This window comes from Larus michahellis, chromosome 8 (assembly GCF_964199755.1).
Source record: "Larus michahellis chromosome 8, bLarMic1.1, whole genome shotgun sequence".
In the NCBI taxonomy this organism is placed as follows: domain Eukaryota; kingdom Metazoa; phylum Chordata; class Aves; order Charadriiformes; family Laridae; genus Larus; species Larus michahellis.
In genome coordinates this window covers 52,312,021-52,338,231 of record NC_133903.1, presented here as the reverse complement: position 1 = coordinate 52,338,231, position 26,211 = coordinate 52,312,021, and the positions used below count along the sequence as shown (strand labels likewise).

The 26,211-nt window shown below is 47.8% G+C and overlaps 1 protein-coding gene across 1 annotated transcript in view; it reads left to right on the top strand.

Annotated features, from left to right (window-relative positions):
- Nucleotides 1–26,211, top strand: part of PLPP3 (phospholipid phosphatase 3) — a 47,253-nt gene that overhangs the window by 5,545 nt on the left and 15,497 nt on the right. The window contains exons 2-3 of the mRNA XM_074596849.1: nt 20,420–20,577; nt 25,652–25,935. Coding sequence (XP_074452950.1) covers nt 20,420–20,577; nt 25,652–25,935 — 442 coding nt within the window. The remainder of the gene's footprint in view (nt 1–20,419; nt 20,578–25,651; nt 25,936–26,211) is intronic.

Below are 26,211 nucleotides of genomic sequence, written 5' to 3'. Positions count from 1 at the left end.
GTCTTCTCCATGCTGTGTCCTCTCTGTGTTGGGGAGGACTGAGTCCATACCACACGCAAGAAGCTGCGTGGGTGGAGAGTCGTCATCGTGTTTTGAGCATCCCTAGACGGGGTTTGGTCGTTAATGTTTATTTATCGCTTATTTTAATACCAGTAGGATCTCTTGGCGGCAGCGAGGTCTCTGTGAGGTGTCAGGGTCTGTCTCGGGGATGGAAGTGCTTTGGCGAAGGCAGGTTTGCAGAGGTGGCATCTTGGCATGGGGTTGTGTGGTTGTACCCCACCATAACTTGGGAGTAAAGGAGTTTTTTTGAGCCTTGAAAAGTTTCTTATTAAACCAACAGTCAGCATCTAAGCATGGTACCCATCCTTAGTTTTGCCCCCTCTCTTGAAAGATCTAAGGAGCCAAAGATGACTGGAAGACAAGACAAGAGGGAAATATTTTGGAGGTGTTTAAAATACAATTTTTTTTTTTTTGTGTTGGCTTTATGAAAACCAAAAAAGCCTATCAAGAGCAGGTTATTAGTGACAATTATACTCGAGGTGTTAATTGCAGAACAAGGAAATGCTGTACCTATGGCAGACTGAGTCCTCGGGGTTATAAATCTGCTGGCTTTCCTGAGCTGGTGGAATTCGGCCAGCCTGAAGATGTGTCTCCAGGAAAGCAGAATTACGTGCAACTCCTTCATGGCCAGAAGTGCTTTGAATCCTGTGTACCTGCTGCTGAGACAGGCAGGAGATGGGATCACAATTACAGTAGATGACACTTTTTTTTAATTGTCTGTTTGTAGTCAGCACAGAAAATAATATAAACATCACTCCCAGATCAAACAGATTATTTTTGTACTCTTTAAATCTCAATTTAATATGCATGCCTTTCTCAGGCTGTTTTGGGCTGACTTTGTTTGTCTAGATACAGGCTGACGGTGTATCCTCCAGATGCGTGTGCCTCCGTATATCGCCCCGAGATGGTTTGCATACCGCAGTTGGGGAACCCGCGCCGCCCGGGCACGGTCTTGCAAACCGGGGCTCCTCTCTAGTGCCTGCGTCTGAGATGGGAAGGATGTTTGCACGCCTCCATCTCTGTCTGAAACGACTTAAAAGGCGGAGTCGGGGGGGGGGGGAAAAGCCCCAGCTCTGCTCCGTAGCTTGCTCTGGCGGAGCAGACCCCATCCTCTCCGTTTCGTTCGTACAATGCTCCCGCTTCATCCGCGGTAATCCAGAAGGGACCGTTGTGGTCGCCCAGTCTGCCTGCGCCTGGAACAAGGGCATGACTGTTGAAGGCAGCGTGGGGAAAGGGAGCAGCCTTCAAACCCTCCCATCCCGGCGTCCACGCAGCCGGCGCTGAGAACGGCGGCTTCCCCCGGCCCCGTGCATCCCCGGGGGGCTGTGTCCTGGGGGAGGGAGCCGCAGGGAACCCCCCATCCCCGGATGCGGCTTTCCCTCCTGTGCAGCAGGGTGCCAGCTGGGGTTTTAGTATCAGTGCTGTCATATTTTTATTTTATTTTTTTTTTCGTTTTTCTGTCTTAGGGCCTTGGCTTCTGCAGTTGTGTTGAGGTTTTTTTGATAGGCCAGGTTTCACATTTCAAAAAAAAAAAAAAGACTTGAAAATGAGAATCAAGTGAATGACAAAGCCTCAAAAAAAAAGGTAAATTAAAATAATCCAGCACTTATTTTGTAATAATGAAGTCCAAAGTAATTTTTCTGAATACACTTAATGATTATTCTTTTTTTTTTTTATTTTTTTTCCCACCGGCTGGTGTGGCAGAGCTGGGGGACCCCTGGTAGAGCAGAGGCTGAAGCGCGGCCCTCTGTGCTTCCCCCCCGTGCTAACGTGGCCCTGCCTGCGTGGAGGTCCTGCCTGCCCAGCCTTCGGGTGGGCTTTGCAGATACCTCTGCTGGGGGGAGGTGTCTCACCAAAAGCTGGGAAGAGGCTGCCCCATCTGTCACATCTCCTCGTGGACCAGCGTGGCCCCTTTCTCAGCAGGGCATTCGTATCCCTTTCAAAGCCACCCCATCTATCCATGTTTTTTTGCTTTCTCCCATGGCATCTGCCTTGGAGGAGCCCTATCTGCTCCACAATTTTAGTAGGTGGAAATCTCCTTAGCGCAGATCGGGTGTCTGTGTACGGAGTTGTCTCGGAGCAGCTGTTGGGAAGTTATGCTCGAGAATCCCTTCTTGCGTTTTAGCTGCACGCGATGGCTTAGCTGGAACGGTGGGATCATGATCAGCAGAAGCTGCTCCTCAAGTTAGATCTGAGGAGGCAGAATGTCACCAAAAATGAGGAATTTGAAGTGTCTTCCTATAGCTTTTGACGCAAACCATTGGAAAACTTGCCTTAAGCGTAAGTTTATTACCAAGACAAAGTATTAATGAATATGAAACCTTGGTTTGTCCTGGTGGGTTTCTAAGTATCAGAAATTCCTATAAACTCCATCCTTTCAAGTTGGTCACGTAAGTGGGCTTGTTTTTCACATGCATTGGATGTTTTGAAGACAGAGAGTTGAAAATCGACTCTCCGCATCAAGTAAACGTTATAAGCGGAACATGTAATTTAACTCTGGAGCTTCTGATGCGCTGAAAATGCCTGTGCTCTTTATGCCCCGTGTTCTTGTTCCAGCGTTGCCTGTAGCTCGCACCCATATATGAGCTTGTCTTATCTGAGTGTGTGGTGCTCTCAGTCAGGAGCTACAGGGCTCGGCCGGGGCTGCCAGCCAAAGCCCAAATGAAGCTGTGGTGACACTGAATCAGTGGAGAATGTTCATAATCCTCTATTACTTCCCCATAATTATTCATCCCTTGCCCAAAAAGACATGAAAGTTGTGTTGACCATAGCGCAGAGAAGCCTGGGAGATGCCTCCAGCCTTTCTGATAAAACATACCAGTGGGCTTAGTCTATGGTGCCTGAGAGACACAGCAAATTGAGGCTGGGTTGGCGTTGCTGGGCTAACCCAGACCTTGCCCTGAACCCTGACGGTAGCTGTGGCATGGAGGTGTCCTTCACTGCTTTGGGAGTTTGCAGATGGCAGGCTGTACCTCTCAGAACTGCTTCAGCTTTGCCGGTTGGAGTAGCTGAGAACAGCGTGGTTCTTCCTTCCATGGGGTTAAACGGAAAAAGTGAAAGTTACTGGTTAGTGGTTTTGGGCAGCCACCCGTCTTGAAGGAAATGATGCTCCCTCTGAGAGCACGCTTCTCCCAGCAGCGTCAGGGCTGTGGCCCACTGCTGTGCTATGGAGGTGACAAGCTGCATGGCATCTTGCGATTAGCTTTCACCTGGTCTTACCATAAATTAGTGAGAACGACAGCTTGTTTTTGAAAGCTTTTACAGCAGTGCCCTCGCATCTGAACATGCGTGTACTGGAGACAGGCACTGCGTGTGGATATTAATTGTGTCGCTGTTAATTCAGCGTGTGCTTATGCATAGCTGAGACATCACCGCACGTCTCCAAAAGTCCAACCACTGAATTTGAAAGCCAATGTGCCAAATGGGGCCTGGGCTTCCTGTTTTCTCGGCCCGTTATTTATGACCTCCGTTTTGGGCTGGTGTGATGGACCTTTCTCTAAGCAAGGCTCAGCTGGAGGCTGGCTGGGGCGAGAGCCAGCCCAGCCCCGGTTATCGTTCCCACCGCTGTTCTGACACCGAGGTCTTTGCTCTGGTCTTTGTAGCAGCGCAGTGGCTGTGGCAACCGGTCACACACCCCAAGTATTTTGAGGGCTTCCAAGGCTTTTCTGTGTAGCCCACCGCTCTTTAAAATGTTAGTTTCCAAAGGGAGAATCGAAAATAGAGTGGCAAAATGCCGGTAAGCAGGTCTGGTCAGTGGACACCGGCCGCATTTATGTTCTGAGTGATGCTCACAGGGTAATTTTGGAAGGATGGTGGCAGGCAGCAAAACTCCTTTGAAGTCGATAGCTGTGAATCAGTTTGGTGTTAGCAGGTTTCTGAAGCTGCTCTTTGATCACTGATCTGATGGCCCTTGCTTTTTTGGGGAGCTGCTTCTCCTTTCCATTCCTGGCTTGTAGCCCAGCCGAAGCCCCGGAGGAGTCCTGCGCCGGCATCTGAGCCCTCCTGCCCGGGCACATCGCAGGGGAGGTTTGTGCCTCTGGGAATGTCTAATCTAAGGAGACAGGGAGCACGGAGGAGCATCACCTCCACGCGTGGGCAGGGAGCTGGAGCCCGGGGAGGACACACTCTGAAGGCGGTATTTCCAGTACAGATGTGCCCAGTGCGGGTTTCAGAGCTGCTGAGGTACCCCTAATTCCTGACAATTTCAGTGAAGCTGCAAACTTCAGTGCGTCTGCCAGTCCTGCCAGCCTCCCAAGGTATCCTTTTGAAATCGGACCATCAGTGATGCGCAACCACGGAGGGGAAGTTTGCTGGTCCCTGGGCTCTGGCCAAAGCGTATCCCTGGGACGTGTGTGCACCTGTCCTGGAGCTTCCACCTCGATTCCTGTGAAAGCTTCCCCGGGTGGCTCCGTTCCCATGCTTCTGTGTCCTGCAGAAAAAGGAAATGACCTCGGATCACCCGTTGCAGTGCGAATTGGCTCGTCTGTTCCCAAAATAAGAGCTGAAGTTTTTCTGGTTAAGGATATTGGGGCGGGGGGGTGGGGAAGGTGCACCGAGACATCTGCCCGTTGATAATACATAACACAAACGGCTCATTCTCAAAGGAAGGGCTTGGAGGGGGCTTTACCCTACTCATACTTACTCATACTACTCACGAAAAAATTCCCTTTGCTGCCTGATGACAAGAGGCTGTGTTTTCAGTAGAGGCCTAGGGCTTTTTTTTTTTCTGTTTTTGGGGTGGTTTTTTTTTTTTATATATTCTTGTCAAAGTTTGCAGTATCAATGGCTCTCTCATCAAATAATTCCACATTTTTTTTTTTTCCCCCCTAATCCGGGATGGAGGTTTTTTTTCATCTAACGCTCCTCGTTTCTTGACCATCCCCGCCACTTTAGCATGCAGCTGTCATTCCGCCGCAGCCTCCCACAAAGCGGCGGAAAACCAAGGTAACAGCAACATTTTGAGTGAAGGGGATGAAATGTGGAATAGGTTCAGCGTATTTCTTTGTCATTGTTGGAGTCCTATTCAGCCTGGAGCTGAATAGGAGCCTGATTAGCATGTGGAAGCATTTCTAAAGCATTGGGCTGGGAGGGTTGGGTGGTTGGGGCTTTTTTTTTTTTTTTTTCCCCCCCCGGCTTTTTTTTTTTTTTTTTTTCTCCTTAAAGGAGAAGTTTCGTGGCATTTATTTTTCTGACTGAGCTGGCGTGGGTCTTTATCAAATGTAAAACCCATGGAAAAGTCAAATAGTGTTTGAGAGAAAGCTTGCTTTGATAAATCACTGCATGCATGGGCACGAAGAAGTTTTCCGGTGCCTAAAACTCTGAAGAGCTACTGCAGAATCTAGGGATGCGGCGTGTTTAAAAGAGCCGGACAAGAGGGGTAGCGTTTGGGATGTGGCTATACCATAAGGGACTATTGCTTTTGCTCTCGCTGAAGTTGTCTGCGACAGTGGGTATTGCTTTACGAACGCAGGATCGGCTCCACAGTCTGAAAATCCACCTGCTTAAATGCTCGTCGTTTTGCTGTCACGGGGAAAGATATAACGCTGAGGTCGATTTTTTTTTTTTAAAAAAAAAAAAAAAAAAGCTACCTGCAAGTGAAAAAACAACTTTTCCCCAGTGAAATTGCTTTAAGTCCTGGGCCTGAGGCTGGTTTGGGAGAAGAGGGTTGATTTTTTTTTTTTTATTTTATTTTTTTTTAATTCCCCTTGATGTTGGAGCACGGTGTGGGGCTGGTGTTCCCATTGGAGTCCCTTGCTGCAAGGTCTGCCGGGTTTTGCTCCGAGTAGTAACTGAAATTATTGCCTTGGTGCTATTTGTGCGTCTCGGGTGCTAGGCCAGACCTCCTGCCGTGGGAGCACCGTATCTCCTGCCCTCTCTGTGGGATTTTGGGGTGTTTGCAAACCCCGAGGGAGACAGGGGACCCCGTTGCACGCCGGGGGCTGTATGGATGTAGCATGCTCGTCCCCCTGAGCTTGCGGACGGAGTGGGGAGTGCAGGAAAACGAATTTAATTTCTGGGTGCAGTGAGCGATGGACTTGTCGTTGCGTGAAAAGCTCGTGGCAGCAGTTGGAGTCGAACCCTCCTGGTGGTGCATGGGGGCACCAGACCCGGTGCCTGGGTTTCTCTGAGGAGCAGTCATGCCTTGTCTAGTTTTCTTTCAATTATTCCAATTTAAGAGGGAGGGGGAAAAAGAAAAAGTGCCTCTCCAGCTCACTGGTGTGCCTTAATGTAGGCTATTGAAGGCTGATTAAAGCTATTGTTTAATTAAGGAGAACTTAGCTCCTCTGGTCGCAATTCACGATTAAAGGATGGTTTGAAGTAATTCTGCAATACTTTCTGTTCTTTTTTTTCCCCCCTCCATCTCTCCTTTAACGTGAAGAAAGTTCCTAGCACTGTACGTGCCCCAGCACCGCGGGTTTGAACGCTGTTACGGGACCGCAAACCTGCTGGCGAATCTGGCCGCTGCCAAGGCATCTGAACATTAAAAAGCCCTGCAGAGGGGTGGGAGGGAGTTCAATCTCAGGATACGCTGATTTGGAAAGGGAATCCAAACAAAGAGGCTTTTGAGCAGAGGCTGAGGCTTGGCTTCTCTCAAGGGCAGTTTGGGCTTGGGGAAGCATCCGGGAGGCGGCGAGCGGAGCAGGAGTACATGAGCTGGATGCCGCGCGGTGTAAGGTTTCCCAGCACAGCGCGGTTTTGTGTTACAGGCCGGGGAACTGGCTGCAAGCGCTCCTCTCCTCTCTCTTTCTTTTTTTTTTTTTTCCCTCCTTCTTCTCCTTTTATTTCTGTTGGAAACAAAGGGGAGGTTCAGGCTTTTTATTTTTAATAAAGGAAAAATAGAGGTTCCCATCCCCACCTTCCCTGCAGGTTTGGCGATGCTTCTCGCTGTTGATGCTGGAGGGGGACCCGTCCATGTCTCCGACCTTGAGCAACCCTTTGCTGGGTCCCAAGCTGGCCTTGTAGGGACATTTTATTTTGCTCGGAAAGCGCAGCCTGCTCACAGGCTCTCTCTGGCTGGAGCCTGGGGTGCTGGGCGGTCAGGCACCTCCTAAAGAAGGGTTTGGCTCAGATAAGGAGAAGTGAAATAAGGTGGATGCTGGAGCATCCCCTTCACAGCGGGAGGGCTGCAGAATGGGGCGTGCATCTGCCGGGAACCCTGTTCCCACAGTAGCCCTTGTGGTGGCACCTCTGAGTGCCACCACGCTCTCGAGAAGGACCAGGAAGCGCCGCGCAGGGAGGAGGTGCTACCAACCATCCATCCCAACCAACCAGTTGGGTTTTTTTATAGGCACCAGATGGTTTTAATAGAGGAAAGCTGAACTTCTTATGACCCTTCCCCACAGACGTTGTTTGTTGTTTTGTAATTGTGGCCAGGACAAAACCATGTCCCAGAACCTGCAGTGAGTGTGAGAGCTTGGTGCCTGGTGCCTTCTTCTCCCACCCCACCATGAGCCCCCCTCGCTTCCCGCTGCCCCCACGCTCCTCTGCCTGCAAATTATCTGGGGGATGCTGCTGGGCATGAAAGACTTGAGGTTTTCCACCGATCCCCGGTTAAAGAGATTAGCAGGAGTACAAATTGGAAGAAACCGAAACATTTAAAAGCAAAGCGCAAGGAAGCAATAAAATGTCAGGCCATGTTTTCCCTTCTGGTTGATTAAAAATTCTCCTGATAAGCAAGAACGCTTTCATGGCTGGACAAGACCTGTGTCGTGTCAAACACAGTGAAAGGTTTATTAGAAGGATAAAGTGGTGCGAGCGTTGGGTTGTGCTCGCAGCCCTTCTGGCGTTGAGTTATCCCTCAGGCCCGAAGGCGTTTTGCAATGGCGTGGGAGCAAGAAGCATGATGGGGAAACCGCATCTCCTATGAAGAGAGGAAAATGTATGGCAATGGGGGTGTTTGGAGGGGAGAGTGGAAGATGTGAGTATCTGCGTGCTAAAAACTGTCAGAAAAATTAATATAGAAACTGTTGGGAAAAGGTGCGCGACAAAGGTAAAGAAAGAAGAGCTAAAGCCGTCAAATTACTGCTAGTGAGAGTCTCTGGGTGTTAAATGTATATCCTTAATGCACCTGTGATTTTTGAGGGCATAGTTGTCCCGTGGCTGGTACCTTTGGGAGCAGCGTTACATCAAGGCTGACCATTTCTGTAAATTCCCTCTTCTGCCCCTGTTTACAGTCTCGTTTCTGCCCAGGAGCATCAAACCTCCAGTCAATCTGAAGTGACGGCCATCTCGCGTGCCACTTGTTTCGTGCTGGCTCTGGGGACAGGAGGACGCTGAGGTGGTGCAGACTGGGGAGAGGAGAACTTCAGTGGACTCACCTTAGCTTTTGGAAAGTAGAAAGTCAAGCAGAAGGAGGAAATGAAAGCTGGGTCTCCTGCTTTCCACGGGAAAACCAACAGTGGTGGCAAACCAGCGTGCTTGGAGATCTGCTCCAAGTCAGTGCCAGGATGCTCCACTGGGCCCATGGTTTTCCCCTCAGCTTGAGAAATCCGATTGGGGATCAAACACAAGATGAGAACGAAAAAGCAGGAAAACAAAAGGTTCGCTTCCGTGCTGTTGTGTTTGACTTCCCAAGGTTTCAATTGCCAAGGGCTGCATCGGGAGCCAGCTGGCTGCAAAGGGATGCAGATATCAAGTAAGAGAAGAAGGGCTTGCTTAATTTATTTATTTATTTATTTAGTCTGGGGATCCAATAACTGCTATAGTTCCCTGCAGAAGATGCAGCTACTTATACATTTTCCCCACCCAAAAGTGAATTATCATTTTTAGGTACCTGCTGCCTCCGCTTCTCCAGCTGCCGTTAAAGCTCTTGCTGTTAATCTTTTACTGCTTATAGGAGTGAGAGAGTGCAAGCACCAGGAAAGGCAAGTATAGAGTGCAAATTGTACCTCAATTTTAGAGGTTTTTCCTCCTTGGAGCAGCAAAGTATGCTTTATACAAAGGGAAAATGCAGTAGGTGGTTCAACTTTGCAAGCCCCTGGCCCGTGCGCTGAGGGATGCACGTGTCCCTGCAGATGCTGGTGCACAGTGATAGCAGGATCAGGCCCATTGGTGTGTGGCCTGGGAACAGGCTGAACAATCCCAATTTTGCTGCCAAAACCTTACTTATACAATAACGTGAAAAAAGGGGAAAAAAAGGGCAGCTGAAAAAAAGAAAAAATAAATAATAATAATAAAGCATAGGATATTTGGCACGCCGGTTGTATAAATCTCGACATTAGCTACCTGTGAATCATCCAGCAGCACGTTAATTGGTACCCCTCGGTAGATGAGGATTTGGCATCGGGTCTGCATGTAATTACGAGCCACACACAGAAGGACACAGGCAGCTAATGAACTCCTGCCAAACTCCAGCTCCGCTTCTGCGGCTTTTGAAGTTCGCTGGTCTTTCAGCGTTTTGTGTAGTAAGCACTGAAAGGCATCAAATCACTCCTTTGACAGCGTTTAGAAAGGGTTGGTTTGTTGAATAACTGAGTTCCTCCAAACTCCCATCGGAGAACTAGAGCATCTATAGGCGCCTTTCTCAGCGGAGCAGTAAATAGGCTGGAAATAGAGGACACCCCCGACGAGCTGCTGAGCTCCTGCCTTGCTGATGGGAGCCAGCGGGCTCCGGTTGCCACGATGGGCTGTAAGAATAGAAACTATTTCCATTTAAAAAAAAAAAAAAAAAAAAAAATCCTTCAAAACAACCCCACTTGATGGTACAGGCTTTTTCCCAAGCCTCAAAGCATTTAAAAACGGAGGCTGTGCAGCGTGTCGCACGGGTCTGCGGTCGCATCGGTGCGACCAGGGAGGTGATAAAAGGGTTTTTGGAGGGTTTCTGCCCCCTTGGGTTTTCACGATGCTGGATTGGGAAGGTTGTGGTGCTTTTCCGTGGATGCTTTGTTGCTGGGATCGGATTGGAGCCTGAGTCCTTCTCCTCCTCTTTTTGTGTCTGAGGTGACAAAGGGAGTTGTTGTTGAGATTAAAAACAATTTCCATGAAAACCTGCGATTTTCAGGCAAACATACCAGGCAGGTTTCATGGCAGTACCATGGTGAAGAGCAATAATGCAACTTGGCACGAAGCCCTTCCAATAAAAAAAAAAAGGGGAGGGGGGGGAACGGGACAGTGGAGGAAACAGAAGAGTCTTTGTCAAAATTAACCGCAATAAAGAAAAAGGGACTGCTATTCCCTTGGGCTTCTTTAACCTTTTTTTCCCCAATTTATTCACACGTTCCTTGACAGCAGGGCACAGCATTGTTACAGGGGGGCTGGGAAGGGAAATTGGGAGTTATCCATTTTATTTTTTTTTGTTTTGTTTTAAAAAGCATGGTACACGTTGTGTCCCTCGAGTTGGCGCGAATAGAGGTTTGGCCATTGCCTGTGCCATTGGGATCCGGTCCGGTTTATACCCTCCCCTTGGGAAACAGGGCTACGAAATGTCACCTGGCTGCAAAACGCAGCCGTCGCAGGGAGGTTTGGGGCTGTGCATGGGAAAGGGGCTGTTGTGACATCAGGTGTCACAAGGTGGATGTGCTTGTGGTGGCTGGCCCCCGTGCCAGCAGAAGAGGGTTGGGGACATTTTAGGTGTCGCTGTGACGCTGCTGCGTCACCTGTATTTGCAGAATAAACAGTTTCTCGGGGGGATAAAAAGCAGCCAGACGTCCGAGGCGGTGTGCAGTGTGGAACTATGCTGTCCCAAAAAAAATCTCCATTTAGCTTTTGGGGACCCAGATAATCCATAGGGTCTCATCCAGGCACGGATGGGACAGGGTAGGTAAGTCCTTGGGAGCAGCGTGGGGTGGGCATCTCTGTCGCTGCGGGTGATGGATTGCCACCGAAATATCCCACGCTCAGCTGCTTTCCACCAAAGTCACTCAAATTTCTGCGGGCAGCGTGGTGGCAGCACGGCCAAGACAGCAGCCGTCGCGCCTCCGCCTTACCCTGCAAAGTCTCCCCTCCCTGTAATACAAAGCTATTTTAATGAGGAGCATGATTTTCATTTATTTATTATTAATATTACCTGTGTTTCGGGTTATATCTCACTTATGTCACGTATTGTTATACATTAGGATGCCACTCTCTAACTTACAATACAGAGGAGGGGGAAAAGAGATGATATTATACCTTTTTAACCCATCGGTGAATAGGCAAAGCCTTGCCGAGCTCTGTTCTAGGGACCACTGAGATCAAACCCCCATCGCTTGAAGGGCCTTTGGATCATTTCCACCTCTGCTCACGTTTTTTTGCCTTTCAGCACTGTGTACCGTGCATTATATCCTGGAAACTCTACCAAATCTCGACTACCGAGGGGGAAAAGTTTCATTTCCAGTTAATCAAGGGAGTTGTGTAATACCATTTTCTCCTGGGGAACTTCCAGAAAAAAGAAAAGGGGGGGGGGGGGAAGGGGGGTATTATATAAAGCAAGTATATTAAGAGGAAATAAATTATGAATTAAAAGTGATTAGTGAACTTTTAAGGAAGAGGTCAGAAGTGCCTTTTGGACTACAAACTTTTTAAGCTTTCAGTGCTTGTATTCGGTTACAGAGTTATAACCCGGCCTTATTTGTGCAGGTGGCTGCTGCTTCAAATCCGAAGAAGGATTTGGCATTTACAATAGGTACATTGACAGAACTGGGTCAGAAAGCTACTCGCGGCAGGCTCCAGAGCTGCGGACACAGGCTTTGCCGCCTCCTGCGCGGGGGCAGTTGCTCCCAGAAACGTGCTTAATTACGGCTGCAATGCCTGGCGGGGATGCTCCGGGAAGGGGGAAAGGAAGCTTGGGAAGTTCAGCAGATGAATTATATATTTTTTTTTTTTTTAAGGGACCTGATGTTGACCAGGTGAACTGGCTTTATTTTTGCTTCAAAAGCTTTGCGCCTTTATTGATTTTAAAAATCATAGACTTACAGAATGGTTTGGGTTGGAAGGGACCTTAAAGATCAGGTGTTTTAACCCTCCTACCCTGGGCAGGGACACCTCCCACCAGCCCAGGCTGCTCACAGCCCCGTCCAGCCTGGCCTTGAACCCCTCCAGGGATGGGGCAGCCACAGCTTCTCTGGGCAACCTGGGCCAGGGGCTCACCACCCTCAGAGTGAAAAATTTCTTCCTGATATCTCATCTAAATCTCCCCTCTTCCAGTTTGAAGCCATCACCCCTCATCGTATCCCTGCATGCGGTTGTAAGAAGTCCCTCTCCAGCTTTCTTGTGGACCCCCTTCAGATACTGGAAGGCTGCTATAAGGTCTCCCTGGAGCCTTCTCTTCTCCAGGCTGGCTGAACAACCCTGGCTCCCTCAGCCTGTCCTAACAGGAGATGAGCTCCAGCCCTCTGAGCATCTTTGTTGCCTCCTCTTGACTCGCTCCAACAGGTCCATGTCCTTCTTATGTTGGTGGCCCCAAAGCTGGATGCAGTACTTCAGGTGGGGTTTCACCAGTGTGGAGTAGAGGGGGAAAATAATCAAGAGAACTTTGGCTGCATCACGTTGGCTGCGGTTTTGTATTTCCACTTGGTCGTCTTAGGGTCCAGTGTGACTGCGCAAAGAGAAGGGGCCAAGGCTTGTACTTGATGGTGTTTGGGGGCAGTACGCTGAGATAAGGAGTCTCTGCTTGATATTTTATATATTAAAACAATACCTACAGCCTACAAAAGTCTCCTCTTGAATAGAGGTTGATGGAGTGGAGCAGCTTTGTTATTGTATGGGGAAATATTAGCGTTCCTGCAGCCAATGGGCCAGTGGGATGACATGGAGGAAGGGGAGTGGCAGCTCTGCTCACCCTTACATTGGTTTGGAAGAAAGCTTCTAGATTTTGCCCAAAGAAATGGGATGTTTGGCCCCCTTCCCACAGCATGAGCGTTGCTGGGGCCGGGCAATGGTCTGAGCCCTTCCTCGAAGGCAGAGCCTGGAGGAGTCGTGGCAAGGCAGAGCTCGTTCCAAACCCCACTGACCGGCAGAATAAACCCTGTTCGCTTCGTTTGTAATTGAAAACATAATAGTCGCCACAGTGTGTTTTTCACACGATCCATTTGCCTTGGGTATTGCAGAGTTCACAGGCAGATTTTTAATTTTATTTTTTTTTTTCCCCCCTCCCTCTATTCATCCTAAGTCATCCTAGGTCAGACTTGTCATACCTGTGAGATCTTCCAGAGCACTTGGATGTATACAGGTGGCTCAAAAGATGCTGACACGTTGGGGTTTTCCTGGTTTAGCGCATTTTATTCCTTGCTTTAGACAATGTGAAATTATGGCTTTGTTTCCCTCATGTTTGACTGGAGCTGGCTCTGGGTTCCCATTGATAATGTCTCTTATATTTGCCCTCTCCAACTTTTTCTGGTCGGCCGGTCTGGCTGAAATCCGTTTTACCCCACAAATGCAGAATTTTATATGCATCTAGGTATCGTGGCTTGCATAAGACCTTTTGTTCTTAATAATGCATTTTTTAGGTATTAAAAATATATGTGCATTTAATATAAAGCTCTTTTAATACATCAGCTCATGCCAGACTCCCAGGAGGAACAACTTAACACCCTTCTTGGAATTCCTTTCTCCTCTTTCTTTCTTTGTATGTGGTGTTTACCTCTGGAAATAGGTAACAGGTACCCTCTAAAAGAGCAGTATTTCTCCCAGCAAAGCCAATGGCAGCGTTCCCATTCATCTGGAGCTCTTGGAGCGCGGGGCAGGCACGTTGTGCTCCAGCCGCATGAGGAAGCCTTTCTACCGAGGTTTCGAATCCAGAGGAATTTGCCGTCTGTGAGAATAATTGGACATTTAGTTTAAAGTGTCTGTGACCAAGAGCTTTTTCTCTAATCTTCCCCCGGGATGGTTGGGTCGTTAAACATGCGCCAGGTTGCACGGGGCTGTATTTACTGCAAAGGACGGGTACGTCTCTGGATGATGGCTTTGGGCAGCAGATAGAGATACCTGTCATTCCTGCTGCCTTCTAGAGGTTCCTTTTAGAGGAAGGATTCTTAAATCCTCCTCATATCCTTCTCAAATACCTCTGCAACTTGGGGTCATCGATGTCACAAGGCTGTCCGTGTAGAAAATGAATATTCTTGGCTTTCTTCTTGTTTGCTATTGTGCTAGCAGGCATGCGAAGGCATTTTGCCCAGCGTTCCTGAATAATCAGTTCTTCTTAAAAAAAAAAAAAAAAAAAAAAAAAAAAAAAAACACAACAAAAACACAACCCCAAAAGTAAGAACCCAGAAAACATTATCTATGTCAAAATGAACCTGTGCCTGCTCACTAGGAAGTCTCCTGGACTCTGTAGCAGCTGGTGGGCCTAAAAATGGTGAGGTTTATGTTGAAGTTCATATAATTTGGCTGAAAATATAACTAATAATAATGAAGTGGACTGAAGTGTCAGCCTCTTGAAAGGAAGGACACCGGGCGGATTGACGTAGATAGGCACAAAGGTTAGTGTGAGTTATATGGAAGAACCTACAGAAGTAGAAAATGAACTAATATCTTGGGTTTTGTGGAAATTAACCCATTTTGTCCTAGAACTTTTCTGAACAGGTCAAATTGGAGAAATGCAATATATGCTGATCCTTGTTTATAGATTCTTTAGGGCTCTAAAGCAGGTACCTGTTCTACAGTAAAGTCTAGGGTTTGTTTGTGTGTTTAGAGAATTGTCTATCCCTATGCGTCTGTGTAGCTGGGAGTAGTGGAACTGTAATAGAGTTGAATGGGAATGTATTTTGCAAACACAGACATTAGATGTGTTGCCAAAATACAGGCAGATGCACAGAGCAGCCTTCTGGACTGCTGGAACCAAAGGGAAGAACCATCAAGAGTGAGCAGGTAATAAAATGCAGAGTTGAAGGTACCTTGTATTTCTGATGTTAGCCTAGTTGTCTCTTGTGACTATATGGACAACGAGTATCCAGATTCAGTCAGAAACCATTGGGAAGGAGGCACAACACTGACGCTTTCAAGACCTTTGAAAATCCAAACATAATGGGTTTGGCTACCGCTGGGCTGCGGATCAGATCCCTTGAGATTATTTTTTTTGGTTGCCCAAGTTCCTCCCCCTCCTCCCCCTACCTATTTTTGGTGTTGCTGGTGCGGAATCAGGCCCTGTTGTGATTGTCAGCATATGCCTGATATGATGGAAATATGGAAATACTTCCATTCTTTGTGTTATTAAATGTTATCTATGTGTGTATATAACATCAAGTAGCTTCAAGAGTTGTTCACTCTTGCAGCCGCTGCCAAGGCTGATCTGCAGTGCTGCGTTTCTTCTCTAAAAGTTGTGAAGCCCACTTTTAAAGCCCAAATAAAAGCCTGCTGTAGGCTAATCTAGTTTTTGTGCCTTTTAAAACATGTACAAATGTTGTAAACCAAATAAGGTTTATGTGTACCCAAGATCAGCTACTAAGTACTTCAAATAGAAAGCCCACCACTTGTAGGTACCCAAATATTTACGGAGTGTGTCTTGAATGAGGAGTTAGATGCCCTGCTCAGCCCTGCCAAATTATTTTATGATCTTTTTCACTTATTAAGATAGATGTCTAATCTACCGAAACCTTTTAAACACGCCCAGGGCCTGGACATTGGCAGCCAAAAGCCGAAGCGCTTGCTAGAAATTACCATTGCTTTGTTGAGATAGCCAGCAACATCGCACTGACCTGCAGGGCTGAAAGAAGAAAGATTCAGTGGGGAAAAAAACCTCAACCTCCATCAAAACCAAACATTAAAAAGGGGGGGGGGGGGAAGAAAAAAAAAAAAAAAAGAGACCGAGGTGGTGTTTAATTTAGTGCAAAGGTGAAGGTTGGGCTGAGAAGATGAGCGCTGCATGGGTGGGTCACTGCAGAAACACCTCTGCCCCTCCCGCTCCCTCCATGGCTTTTCCGATGGGTGGCCAACGAAAGCTTATCCCCTGTTTTAAATTATTATTTTATTCCCGCCGTCCCCCCCGTCCCCCCCCCCCCCCATTAAATCCGCACAAGCATTAGCTTTTCAAAGACTCGGAGATTCAAAGTGCTGTACCCAACACAGAGCCCTTTTTTTCTTCCGCCTTTGATTTATTTTATGCACATTTCAAGCTGGTCAGAGAGGGTTTTGCAAGGGTTTTTGTTTAGGCTTGGTGGTGGGGTTTTAGCTTTCATGCTGCCAGCCTTCCCAGGATTATTGCCTATTAATTGCCGCTTCATAAAGATGCTAACCAAGGAAAGGAATATTTTTACCTTGGTGCTAGATTTCCAAACTTGATTGGCTTTATTAAATAGAAAGACAAATAAATTTAAACCCTGCGCTGAGATATCTTAGTGTAGGACACCAGCGGCTACAGGTCACCGAGTCACTTGGACTTCCTCCCAACAAAAGCAACATCATTTTTCAGTGTCCAGCTCCATGGTGTCCCGCTGTGTCTCGCACAATTCCTTAGTGTCCACACCTGCTCCGTGCCGCTCGGAGAGCGGGGCCGAGCCTGTTTGGATGGGGCAGGATCAGTCCCCAAGAGCTTTCTGTTATGCTCATGGTTTGGAGCCCTGTTTGATCTCCTGCAGCATAGTGTAGATAAAAGCATGTGGTTGGGATTTCCTTGTTCTGTTATGAAAGCAAAAAATCCCCTTTATATAAGAAAAAAAAAAACAACAAAAAAACACCTTTCCCTCACCTTGTGGAGGATATTACAATTCATAAGATAATCTTGGCTCCGTTTACCTTTTTTGCATTGGAATAAGCAAATCCCTTTGTTCTGTTCTTTAGTTTCCTCCGTCTGTGAGCTGGGGATAACGGCATTTCTCTGGTTGCACGGCCCTGTACGGATGTGCCAGGGTTGCCTCCGCGCCTTAGGGTATGGTCCACAGGTTCCCGTGTAATTTCGCAGCACGGAGATACCAGCGTTAAGGAGGACGTGAGGTCCTTCTATGGTGTTACTTAAGATTTTGCGGTAGATCTGTACACGTAGGTGAGGCGTAGCCACAGAGAGAATGGTCAAATATCTCCGTTTTTGGAGAAGACTGACCATGCCCCAAAATCAGTATAATTTTTTTGCCTGCCGTGTACGTCTGTCGCTCACTTCAGTGCAAGTGACTACTCGTTGCTGTTTTCTGCAATATACCTCTTCTATTCTCAATAGTTTTGTAATGCCGTGGGTAGGGATGGGATGCGGTGGAGGGCAAAAAAACTTAGCACCTGCATGGGGTTCAGCTGTTGAATTTGGAGATGCAAATTAGGGCACAAGCTGAATTTCCTACTAAAATGCTGAATCGGAGAGGCAGACTGGGGCAGAAGAGGCGATGAGGCCGGAGGTACCATCTTCATGGTACAACCCTACGCTCCTTGCCTTCCATTTCCAAGGGTGTGTGGGCTGGAGCCCTGCTTCTGGATACCTTTGCCTCCGGCAGATCTCCTAGCGTGAATAATGTCTCTGTGGTGTTTTGCTGAGGGATCCCAATGGCATCTCCCTCCGCATTTAACCTTCTGTCTTCTTCCAGACTTCCCTCTGTAGTGTTTTTCTGCAAAAGCCATTCTCTGGCTGCCTTTTGGCACCGCTACAGGCTTCTCCGTGCTGGAACCCCCTTGCCAAAAAAAGTGGTGGGTGGTGACCTAGTCACTTAGACAACCCGTCCTCCAAGAAATAACCTGGTGGAAGAAGAACCTTCTTGAGCGTGATTTACCATTCGCCATGGGCTGGGATCTTCTTTTCCTTGAGTAATTACAGCTGAAAGAGCAGCCTCTCACCCAGCCCTCGAAATCAAAGGCATGTTGTGTCTTCTAAGTAATATCCGTTCAGCTATGGAGAGTGTGTTTATGTTTCTCATGTTAAAAAAAAAAAAAAAAAAAAAAAAAAAGGAAGGGGGGGAAAAAAGGGAATCTGAGGTTACTGTTTTGCTGGAAAAATGTCAAGACTTGATTGGCAATATCCCGCTAAACCACAAGTTTGTAGGAGAGAAAACAAAACCATTGGATTTTCTAAACTCTGCGTACGCGCACTTTAAGAAAATGTATACCATATAGGTCAGTTATGCTCTTATTATAGCTGTGGCAAGCGTACATATAATTGAAACGCGGAAATACTACCCCATGCTGTTCAATGAATGAAGGGAAAACAAATCTTTGTTATTCCTGGGTTCACATAGTATATAGGAACACTATTGTCTTTCTCTTTTTTTAGGGTTTTTTTTTTTTTTAGGCCAGTTTTAGCTTTCAGATGTATTTTATTGTCTGTGGGAACATGTGTTTTACAGACCTGTCATGTGAAAGCTATTAACAGGAGGAACTGGAGAAATAACAATAAGCCACGTAACCGTGGCATGTCTACTCCCCGAGTTCAACTGTTACGCCGCTGCTTCAAGTGCATGTGAAATTGGATCGCGCCAGGCAACGTTAGCTCTTCTCCTGCAATTTTTCATTGGGAAACTTAAGGATTTTTTTTTTTTTTTTTTTTTAAGTGGCCTATTAATACTGGAGTGCTGGCATCAGATGTGTGTTTTGGGGCCAAAGCTGGCTAGGCATCAAAATGGTTAAATAGCGGAATGAAGATCGACTGGATTCACACGAGATGTCCGATTTTTATTTACCGAATCTGAGCTGGGCGGCCGGTTCTGAAACCTTTCCTCGCTGGTTCACACATGCAGTGGAAACCATCCTGCCTTGCCAAGCACCGTGGGGCCCAACGCTTGCGAGTAACCCATTTCCGGAGTTTTTTTAGAGAGGATCTGAAAAGGGTCCTGAGCGGTGGCCCTGGCCGCCCTTGGGTACCTGAGAGGCTTCGGGCCTGCGTGTGATTGTCCCTGCTGACAGATGATGGAGATTTTCCTATTTCTTAAGACTAACAAAACCCCCTGATAGTCCTGGATTAGGCAAACCTATTAACATATGGGAAGAGGAGCCAAAATGGGTCGTGCTAAGTGAAATAGAGAAGGTGGTTCACGTGGAGATGGGGAATGTTATTTTGATGACGCTTTTTAACTCCCTGGATGGTACCTTTGCTAATCGCATCTAGCAGATTGTCATGTCCATGTACCATGGGCAAATTTCGGTCAAACCCAGCAGCACTTTATTTTTTTTATTTTATTTTATTTTTGTAATTTTAGAGGGAAAAAACCCTCTGATGTCTTAGACTTCTCGCTGTGCAAACAAACCCACAGATACTTAAGCAAGTTAGTGGTCGACAAATATTCCTTTGTGCTTTCTGTAGGATCTGGGTGCGAGATCAGTTTTCTTGGCCCAAGGACAGCTTGAACCGCTGCGCGTTTGTTTTCCCCTTACCTGGGTTTCGCTCTGCAAGTGGGAGGAGGGTTTCCTCTACCTTGTGGTTTGTGATTTACCCTGAACGCGGGTTTCAGGGAATTTGGGGCCTGTTCTGGTAGGGATGTGCTGCTCCTCTCCGTGATGGGCTTGATAGCAAAGGTGAATGGGGAAACTGAGGCAAAGTGAAGGAGGGTGTCCTCCCAAGGTAAAGTTGTGGCTAAGAAATACCCCAGGTCTCTCCATCCAGGTTTGAGGCAATGCTGTATTTCTCTGAAATACATAGAAGAATATGGAGTTACACACATGTGGCAATTTCTAGGTGTCCCCTCCATAGCGTGTGTCCCAACCCATCACCCTGTGGTTTGGAGCACGTCTGCTCCATGCCTGGTGCAAAGGTCCAGCCGAGCTGTGCAGACACAGATCTCCTGCACAGAACGTTCACAAAGAGCGTTTAAAAACAGATTTGACGTGGCTTTAATGTGGTTGAAGGTGACCAGGCTCTGATGGGAGTTCAGCAGCTCTTGTGGATGGGCTGGTGGGGTGCGTGCTCAGCTTCCCCTTGCATGGATGGGTCAAGGATGAGTGTCCCACAGCTGCTCAAAGCACGTAGTCTTATGGCATTAGTAGGTACAAACATACACATACCTTGTAAATAGAGAGAGGAGGCAACCAAGGAAGGCCTCGGAGGCTTAAAAGTAATGGGGATGGAGTGGAGCTGGGCTGACCAGGTAGGAGAAGCTGTGCTGATACTCGATCCTCCCGTGTTTGTTTGCACAGCTCCGGGCTGCCCAGCCGTGGGGCACTCGGCAGAGCATCGGGCCCTCCCTGGAGAAAAGTGCCAGATTCATTTTCGTGGCTTTTTGCGGAGGGATTGCTTTAGGGGTCCGTTCCTGTAAGTTAATATTTGCAATGCACAAGGCTTAACTGAAACCAGGCAGCGCAGACATCTGATAACCATAACAGAGGAGATGCTTTTTTTTCCCGCAAGAGCGACTTGGAAAAACAAATCCCAATGCTATTCCCTTTGGAAAGATAGCAATATGAAAAGAAAAGCATTCGGGAACAGTGCTGGGTGGTTGGTGAGGGGGTTTCTAGTTGGGTCTCCCTTCTTTTGGTGGGTTATTTGTATTTGCCTGTATTGCTGATGGGTTTGGTTATTGTCTCCCCTTCTTTCTAGCTGGGTTGCCCTTCCTTATCATCGAAACGAGCACAATCCAGCCCTACCAGCGGGGCTTCTACTGCGACGACGACAGCATCAGGTACCCGCTGAAGACGATGGAGACGATCAATGACGCAGTGCTGTGTGCTGCGGGCATCCTCATCGCCATCCTCGCTGTAAGTACCACCTCCGAAACCTCCTCTCCTGTCCCTTGAGCATCCCTGGTGGCTTTTTGTCACCTCTTTAGCCGACGGCACTGACATCCCATCAGCATTGGCGGTTTAACGCTGTCTTGCTGGTATGTCCATGCTATCTACCGCGGTGCACATCTCCTCTGCGATTACCTGACTTCCGCGTGAGTGTGGAGCAGTAAACATTTGCAAATGAAAGCTTGTAATGAGAGGAATGAGATTACTCTTGAAGCCCGTAAACAGGCCCAAAGCTGTTTGGGCAAGTCTGTGAGCTCCACAAGAGCTTTTTCATCCTCTGGTGTGAGTTTAGAGCAGAAGCAAAAAGACTTGAGTGTCAATAAGGACTTGGCATGGTTTGTCCCTATTCAAATAACTCTTGGTATTTGCCTATTTTATAAGGTTTTTTTAAAAAAAGGATACATCTTTTCAGCTAACCACTGCCTGGAAAAGTTTCACAGGTTAGTATTAGGTTTTTAAGAGATTGTATATTGCAGCCGTGTTAAAAAGACAATTAAAATCTTCCATGGGGAGCTTATTCCCGGAGTTCTCACTGTAAAAAGTAGCTAATGCACCACCTTCCCAATGCCGCCTCATTTCTCTTTTCCTGCCAGCTTTCCTAGAGCTGTGCTAGGAAACAATTGCACGGCGAGAGCTTTATACGTCGGCCAAAAAGCTGAATCCAGCCCATGGAGCTGAACCTCCTTATGCCAGCACGTATCTGGTGCTGGGGCAGAAGGCAAGAGCTTCTTCTGGCTGTTGGTTACACACTCCCAGCTGAAGATGAAATTCCCCTATGAAAAGTACCTACGTTTTCCTTCTCACCTGCTGGCAGCACAGCTCAGGTGCTTTCCCAGAGGTTCTGCCTTCCGCTTGGTCCTTCAGCTGGAAGGGATGGAGATGGAGAGGTCAGGAGTACTTGTTCCCCTCTTGGCTTTCATCTTTCCTCGAAGGAGCAATGTCACGGGCAATAGGTATTTTAGCATGGCATGGTGCCTGCTTTGGTTATACCCCGTCCCCAGCCTTGCTGCTTCCTGCTGTGAATATCTCCATCGTTTCCTCATCTCTCCATCATGTCCTGACCACGTATACTCGCTTTAGCAAAGCAGGTCCCCAAAACTGCCTTGTTCCTCTCCCCGGCTCCCTCCTCAAAATAAGCCCGAAAGGTGCCAGACCCCCAGTTCTATAAACGCGGCAGAATTTTTACCCTGCAGGTGAATAACCCCCGAGTGTGGAAAAGCCATAAAAATGAAATGAAAAAGCCTCTCATTTTCACATTACTGCCTGAGCTATCGGCACGCCGGCTCCATGCGGAGTGGGCTTCTGATCGGTAATGAGGCGGTGGCAAATACAGGAGTTGGAACAGAAACTGGAAACATAATCGGCTGCCGATGTGATCCATCAGCTCTCTACCACGAAATAGCAGGTCAATTAAAAGAGAAAGAAAATCCCCAAAGAATTAGATGTTTCCGCCCTGGTTTCGCTGTGCCCACAACAAATGTAACTTAATAAGGTAAATTCAAAAGCTGGGTTATTTGCTGTCGAGTGAAACAAATGGCTAACGAGGAATTGCAGCAACAGATTTCTTTACTATGGCAGCGTGCATGGAAAATTCAAGTCAGCCTGACCTCTTTTTTTTTCAGATGTAACCCAGATACCAGAATTACTGTAGCATAATAGGAATTCCTTCCGAATCCACAAAGCACTGACTCCGCTCCTTTCGCTCCCAAGGTTTGCCTTCGGAAGGCAGGACGGCGGTTATGAGGACTTCCAGGGAGCTGGCGGTTTGGATGGCGTGGCCAAAATTTCACGCCCTTGCCTTACGTGGTGTCACGGGCAATCTAGCCCAGGGTAAAAGGTCCAGGTCATGTTTTAAATGGCTTGAGGACACCCAGAGTGCTTGTTAAGTAAACGGCAGAGGCGAAAAACTTTGCTTCGGTCAGGATGTGAGAGGATATGCATTTGGCTTTAATGCCTATATATTTACGGACTTTAGGCAAATTTCTGTGCAGGTGACCCTGGAGAGGTTCGTGCCCCTGGGCTGTGCGCTCTCGCATCTCTCCTGACTGCTCTTCCTGCTGCAAGACAGTTAATTTGATCATCTGGGGCAGGGGCACAGAAGCGTGTTGATGGTCCCCAGTGTGGACAGGGGGAGGTGACACTTTCCTCTTCCTGAGCCTCGTACGGGTACTGCTGCTGTGGTGTCCTGTGTCCTCGCACCCAACGGGTCTTGAAAGCCTATGAAAAATACCTAAGAAAATTGATTTCCTAGATGATCTGAGTTACGTGGCCAGGTTAGGTGGTTGGTTTACAGTTGAAGGTGATGCGCTGCAATGTGATTAGACGCAGAGAACGTTACACAAGAGACATAAGCGATTAGAAAAGCTCTAAAAGCAATTACAGGCTAATTGGATCGCTGGTGATACTTTATGATAATGATAAAATGGGCAGGACAACCAAACGCCTGCAAAAGGCGTCCACAGACAGAAAAGTTTGATGTTGACTTCTCTAGTGACCATCTTTGGTACATGCGTGTGGCAGTCCCCCGGGAGCTGTGCCCACCGTGTAGGTATGGACATGTCCCACATGGATGGCTCACCAGACGTGCAAGGCCTTAATATCTTTAAATCTTAATGTCTTTAAAGACTTGCTGTTTGCTTGTTTGTTTTTTTTTTCAGGATGTCCTTTCAGCTCGTGCACATCTGTGCTGCATTAGTTTTTCACCGTCCTGCTTTATCTGGGACAGTACTGCCAAAAAACCCAAGTTTACCCGAGTTTTAGCTTCTCATTAAGGTTGAGCCATGGCTTTAACGAAGCGGCGAGGGTTCATGGCTGCCCAGCAGCGTGTTAGTGAGGGAATGAAGTCTCCAATTTACAATCTGCTACATGTGTGCAATTACCCAGACCACCAATGGTGAGAGAAAAATATTAATCCCCAGACTTTTGTTGGTCCCTGTTTAAAACGGTCACATGCCTTTCCCAGGCCAAGAGCCTCGGGTTTACGTGGATTTGTTTGCGAGTTTGGAGTAAGGGCACATCCGCCAGTATCAGATGTCATCCTTAATTCGGCCTGTCTCCCCTCTGCAAAAGCCATGAGTTTTCAGCCTTGTGGCTCCACCTCTTCCAAATTCAGGCTTTTGGAGTTGCAGGTGGTGGCTTTGCCCTCGTGCAGGATCCCCCGTGACCATCTGGGACACCCTGGAGTTGCCTCCTGCCAGAGGAGCAGGAGGTGCTCCAACCACGCTCTGCTGTTCTCATGCCAGTTGATTTCCTGGCTGCCAGCTTGTGCTGGAAGGCGGTCCAAAAGGGAGATAAACCATAGTCTTTGGAGTTTGAGAGGATTAAAATGATGCTGGAGCCGGTTAGCTGCAGCTCCCTGGACGTCTCTTGGTCACGACCAGACTTCCAAGAGTAAATCTCAGCAGTGACGTGTGAACCCTGAGTGACGGTGCAGCCACCCAAAGTATTTCTGTGCATGATAGCAGAGCGCTTGGCCTTTATTTTTTATTTTTATAGTTGTATCTCTTTGATAAAGCCTGCCTAGCTGCAATTCCAGCTGCCTTGGGTCAACCTTTGTTTTTTCAAGCCACGGTACGAGAGAGTTCAAACAATGATACAGCTTCATCTCCTCTTAGTCTAATTGCCATACTTTTCCAGTTTATTAGTTTCCAAAGGTTGTGCCAAGCTTTTAAAAAAGGTAGGCAGGGGAGCCTTGTCTCCTGCAGGCCGCTGGCAGGCTGCCACGCCGGGAGGAATATTGCTGGCTGCTCCAGAAAAGGATTAACATGAAGGCATTTTTCCTGACAGTTAATTTTACATATCACAGCCCTTGTGACTAGAGAGGGGCAGGGACGAGGGGGCGGCTGAAAAAAAAACCAACCCCCAAACCCGCCTCGATTTATTACTCGGGTATAAAAACATTGAGAGTAATGAATAAAATCCTAAAGCTGTAAATCTGGAGCTCAAAACCAAGGTGTGTAACGTGACGGCGAACAATTTAAGCCTTTGCCTCTTTGGGAAAGGTGAGATATTTGGACTTCATTTCACAGCCTGATTTTCATTAACCCGCCTTTTAAGAGTCGGGATTATGAGAAGCCGGGTTCTCGGCTCCCTGACGGTGATTTATGGCGACATTGTCAAACCCCAGCACCCCCGGCACAAGACATACATAATTTGCTGCCACGCAATGGCAAGACCCCTTGAAATGCCCAGAAATAGCTGGTGTTTACGGAGGCTTTGAGCAGCTTGAACTGGGTAGGGTGGTGGCAAATTTTGGGCCAGAATCTGGAAAGTTTGGGGCTTTCTGAGCGTTCCTCTGCTGTGTTCGTGTGTTGTTTTTTTCTTTTAGAGAAGAAGATAAGCAGGCAGTTCGTTTGTTTTCCTCCAAAATCAGTTTGATAAGAGGGTACTGGTTCTGGCCTCTCCTCCCAAACACACACAAATTCTTTATCTGTTTTATGTTAATTTATTTTTTTCCCCCACTACTCCGGTATAGATCCAGGGCACTATTTCACTTCTGTAAAGATATGCCAACATGCTAAATTTTTCAAGGCCAGGCTTGATGAGGCTCTGAGCAACCTGATCGAGTTGAAGCTGTCCCTGCTTACTGCGGGGGGGTTGGACTAGATGGCCTTTAAAGGTCCCTTCCAACCCAACACATTCTATGATTCTAAAGCAAAATATAGCTTTTTTTTTCCCGTCTTCCCCGTCTTCCCCGTCTTCCCCGTCTTCCCCGTCTTCCCCGTCTTCCCCGTCTTCCCCGTCTTCCCCGTCTTCCCCGTCTTCCCCGTCTTCCCCGTCTTCCCCGTCTTCCCTTCTTCCCTTCTTCCCTTCTTCCCTTCTTCCCTTTTTCATCCTGTTAGTGGACTTTTTCCATAAGCAACATTTTGAGCACTGCGATCTCTTCCTGAGAAGGGAGGATGGAGAGATGCTGGGCTGTGGGCTCTCCTCCCATTGCTGTGGAAGCAGGTTCCTTGGTCTCAACCCTGCATTTGCCACCCATCGCTGGTCTTGCACAGCGTCGTTCCTACTCTCTAACCCCTCCGTTGCATTTCCCCCACAGATCATCACGGGAGAGCTCTACCGCATCCACTACCTGAAGGAGAAGTCACACTCCTTTATCCAGAACCCCTACGTGGCTGCTCTCTACAAGCAGGTGGGCTGCTTCGTTTTCGGCTGCGCCATCAGCCAGTCCTTCACAGACATTGCCAAAGTGTCCGTCGGGCGCTTGCGGCCGCATTTCCTGGAAGTTTGCGATTTGGATTTCTCCACCATCAACTGCGGGAAGGGAGTTTACATCCAAAACTACACCTGCAGGGGAAGCGACAGCAAGGTGCAGGAAGCCAGGTGAGAGCCCGTGGTGTCAAAGCGATGGCTTGCCGCCACCAAAACTGTGTCTTGGGGTTTCTCTGCCAGCAATAGATGATTCAAACGCTGCTTTCTCTGTCACTCCGTCTGCCAGCGACGGGCAGTTTCCCTTGGGAATTGTGGGACTTGGCTGAATAAGATTTCTTTTCCTTTCTCTTTAGTCCTACACTATTGTTTTCCCGAGCGGTTGCTCAATGTGGGAATTCACCCTAAAGCCGAACTCACGGTGAGCGGCTCGGGCCGTCCCGTGCGGCG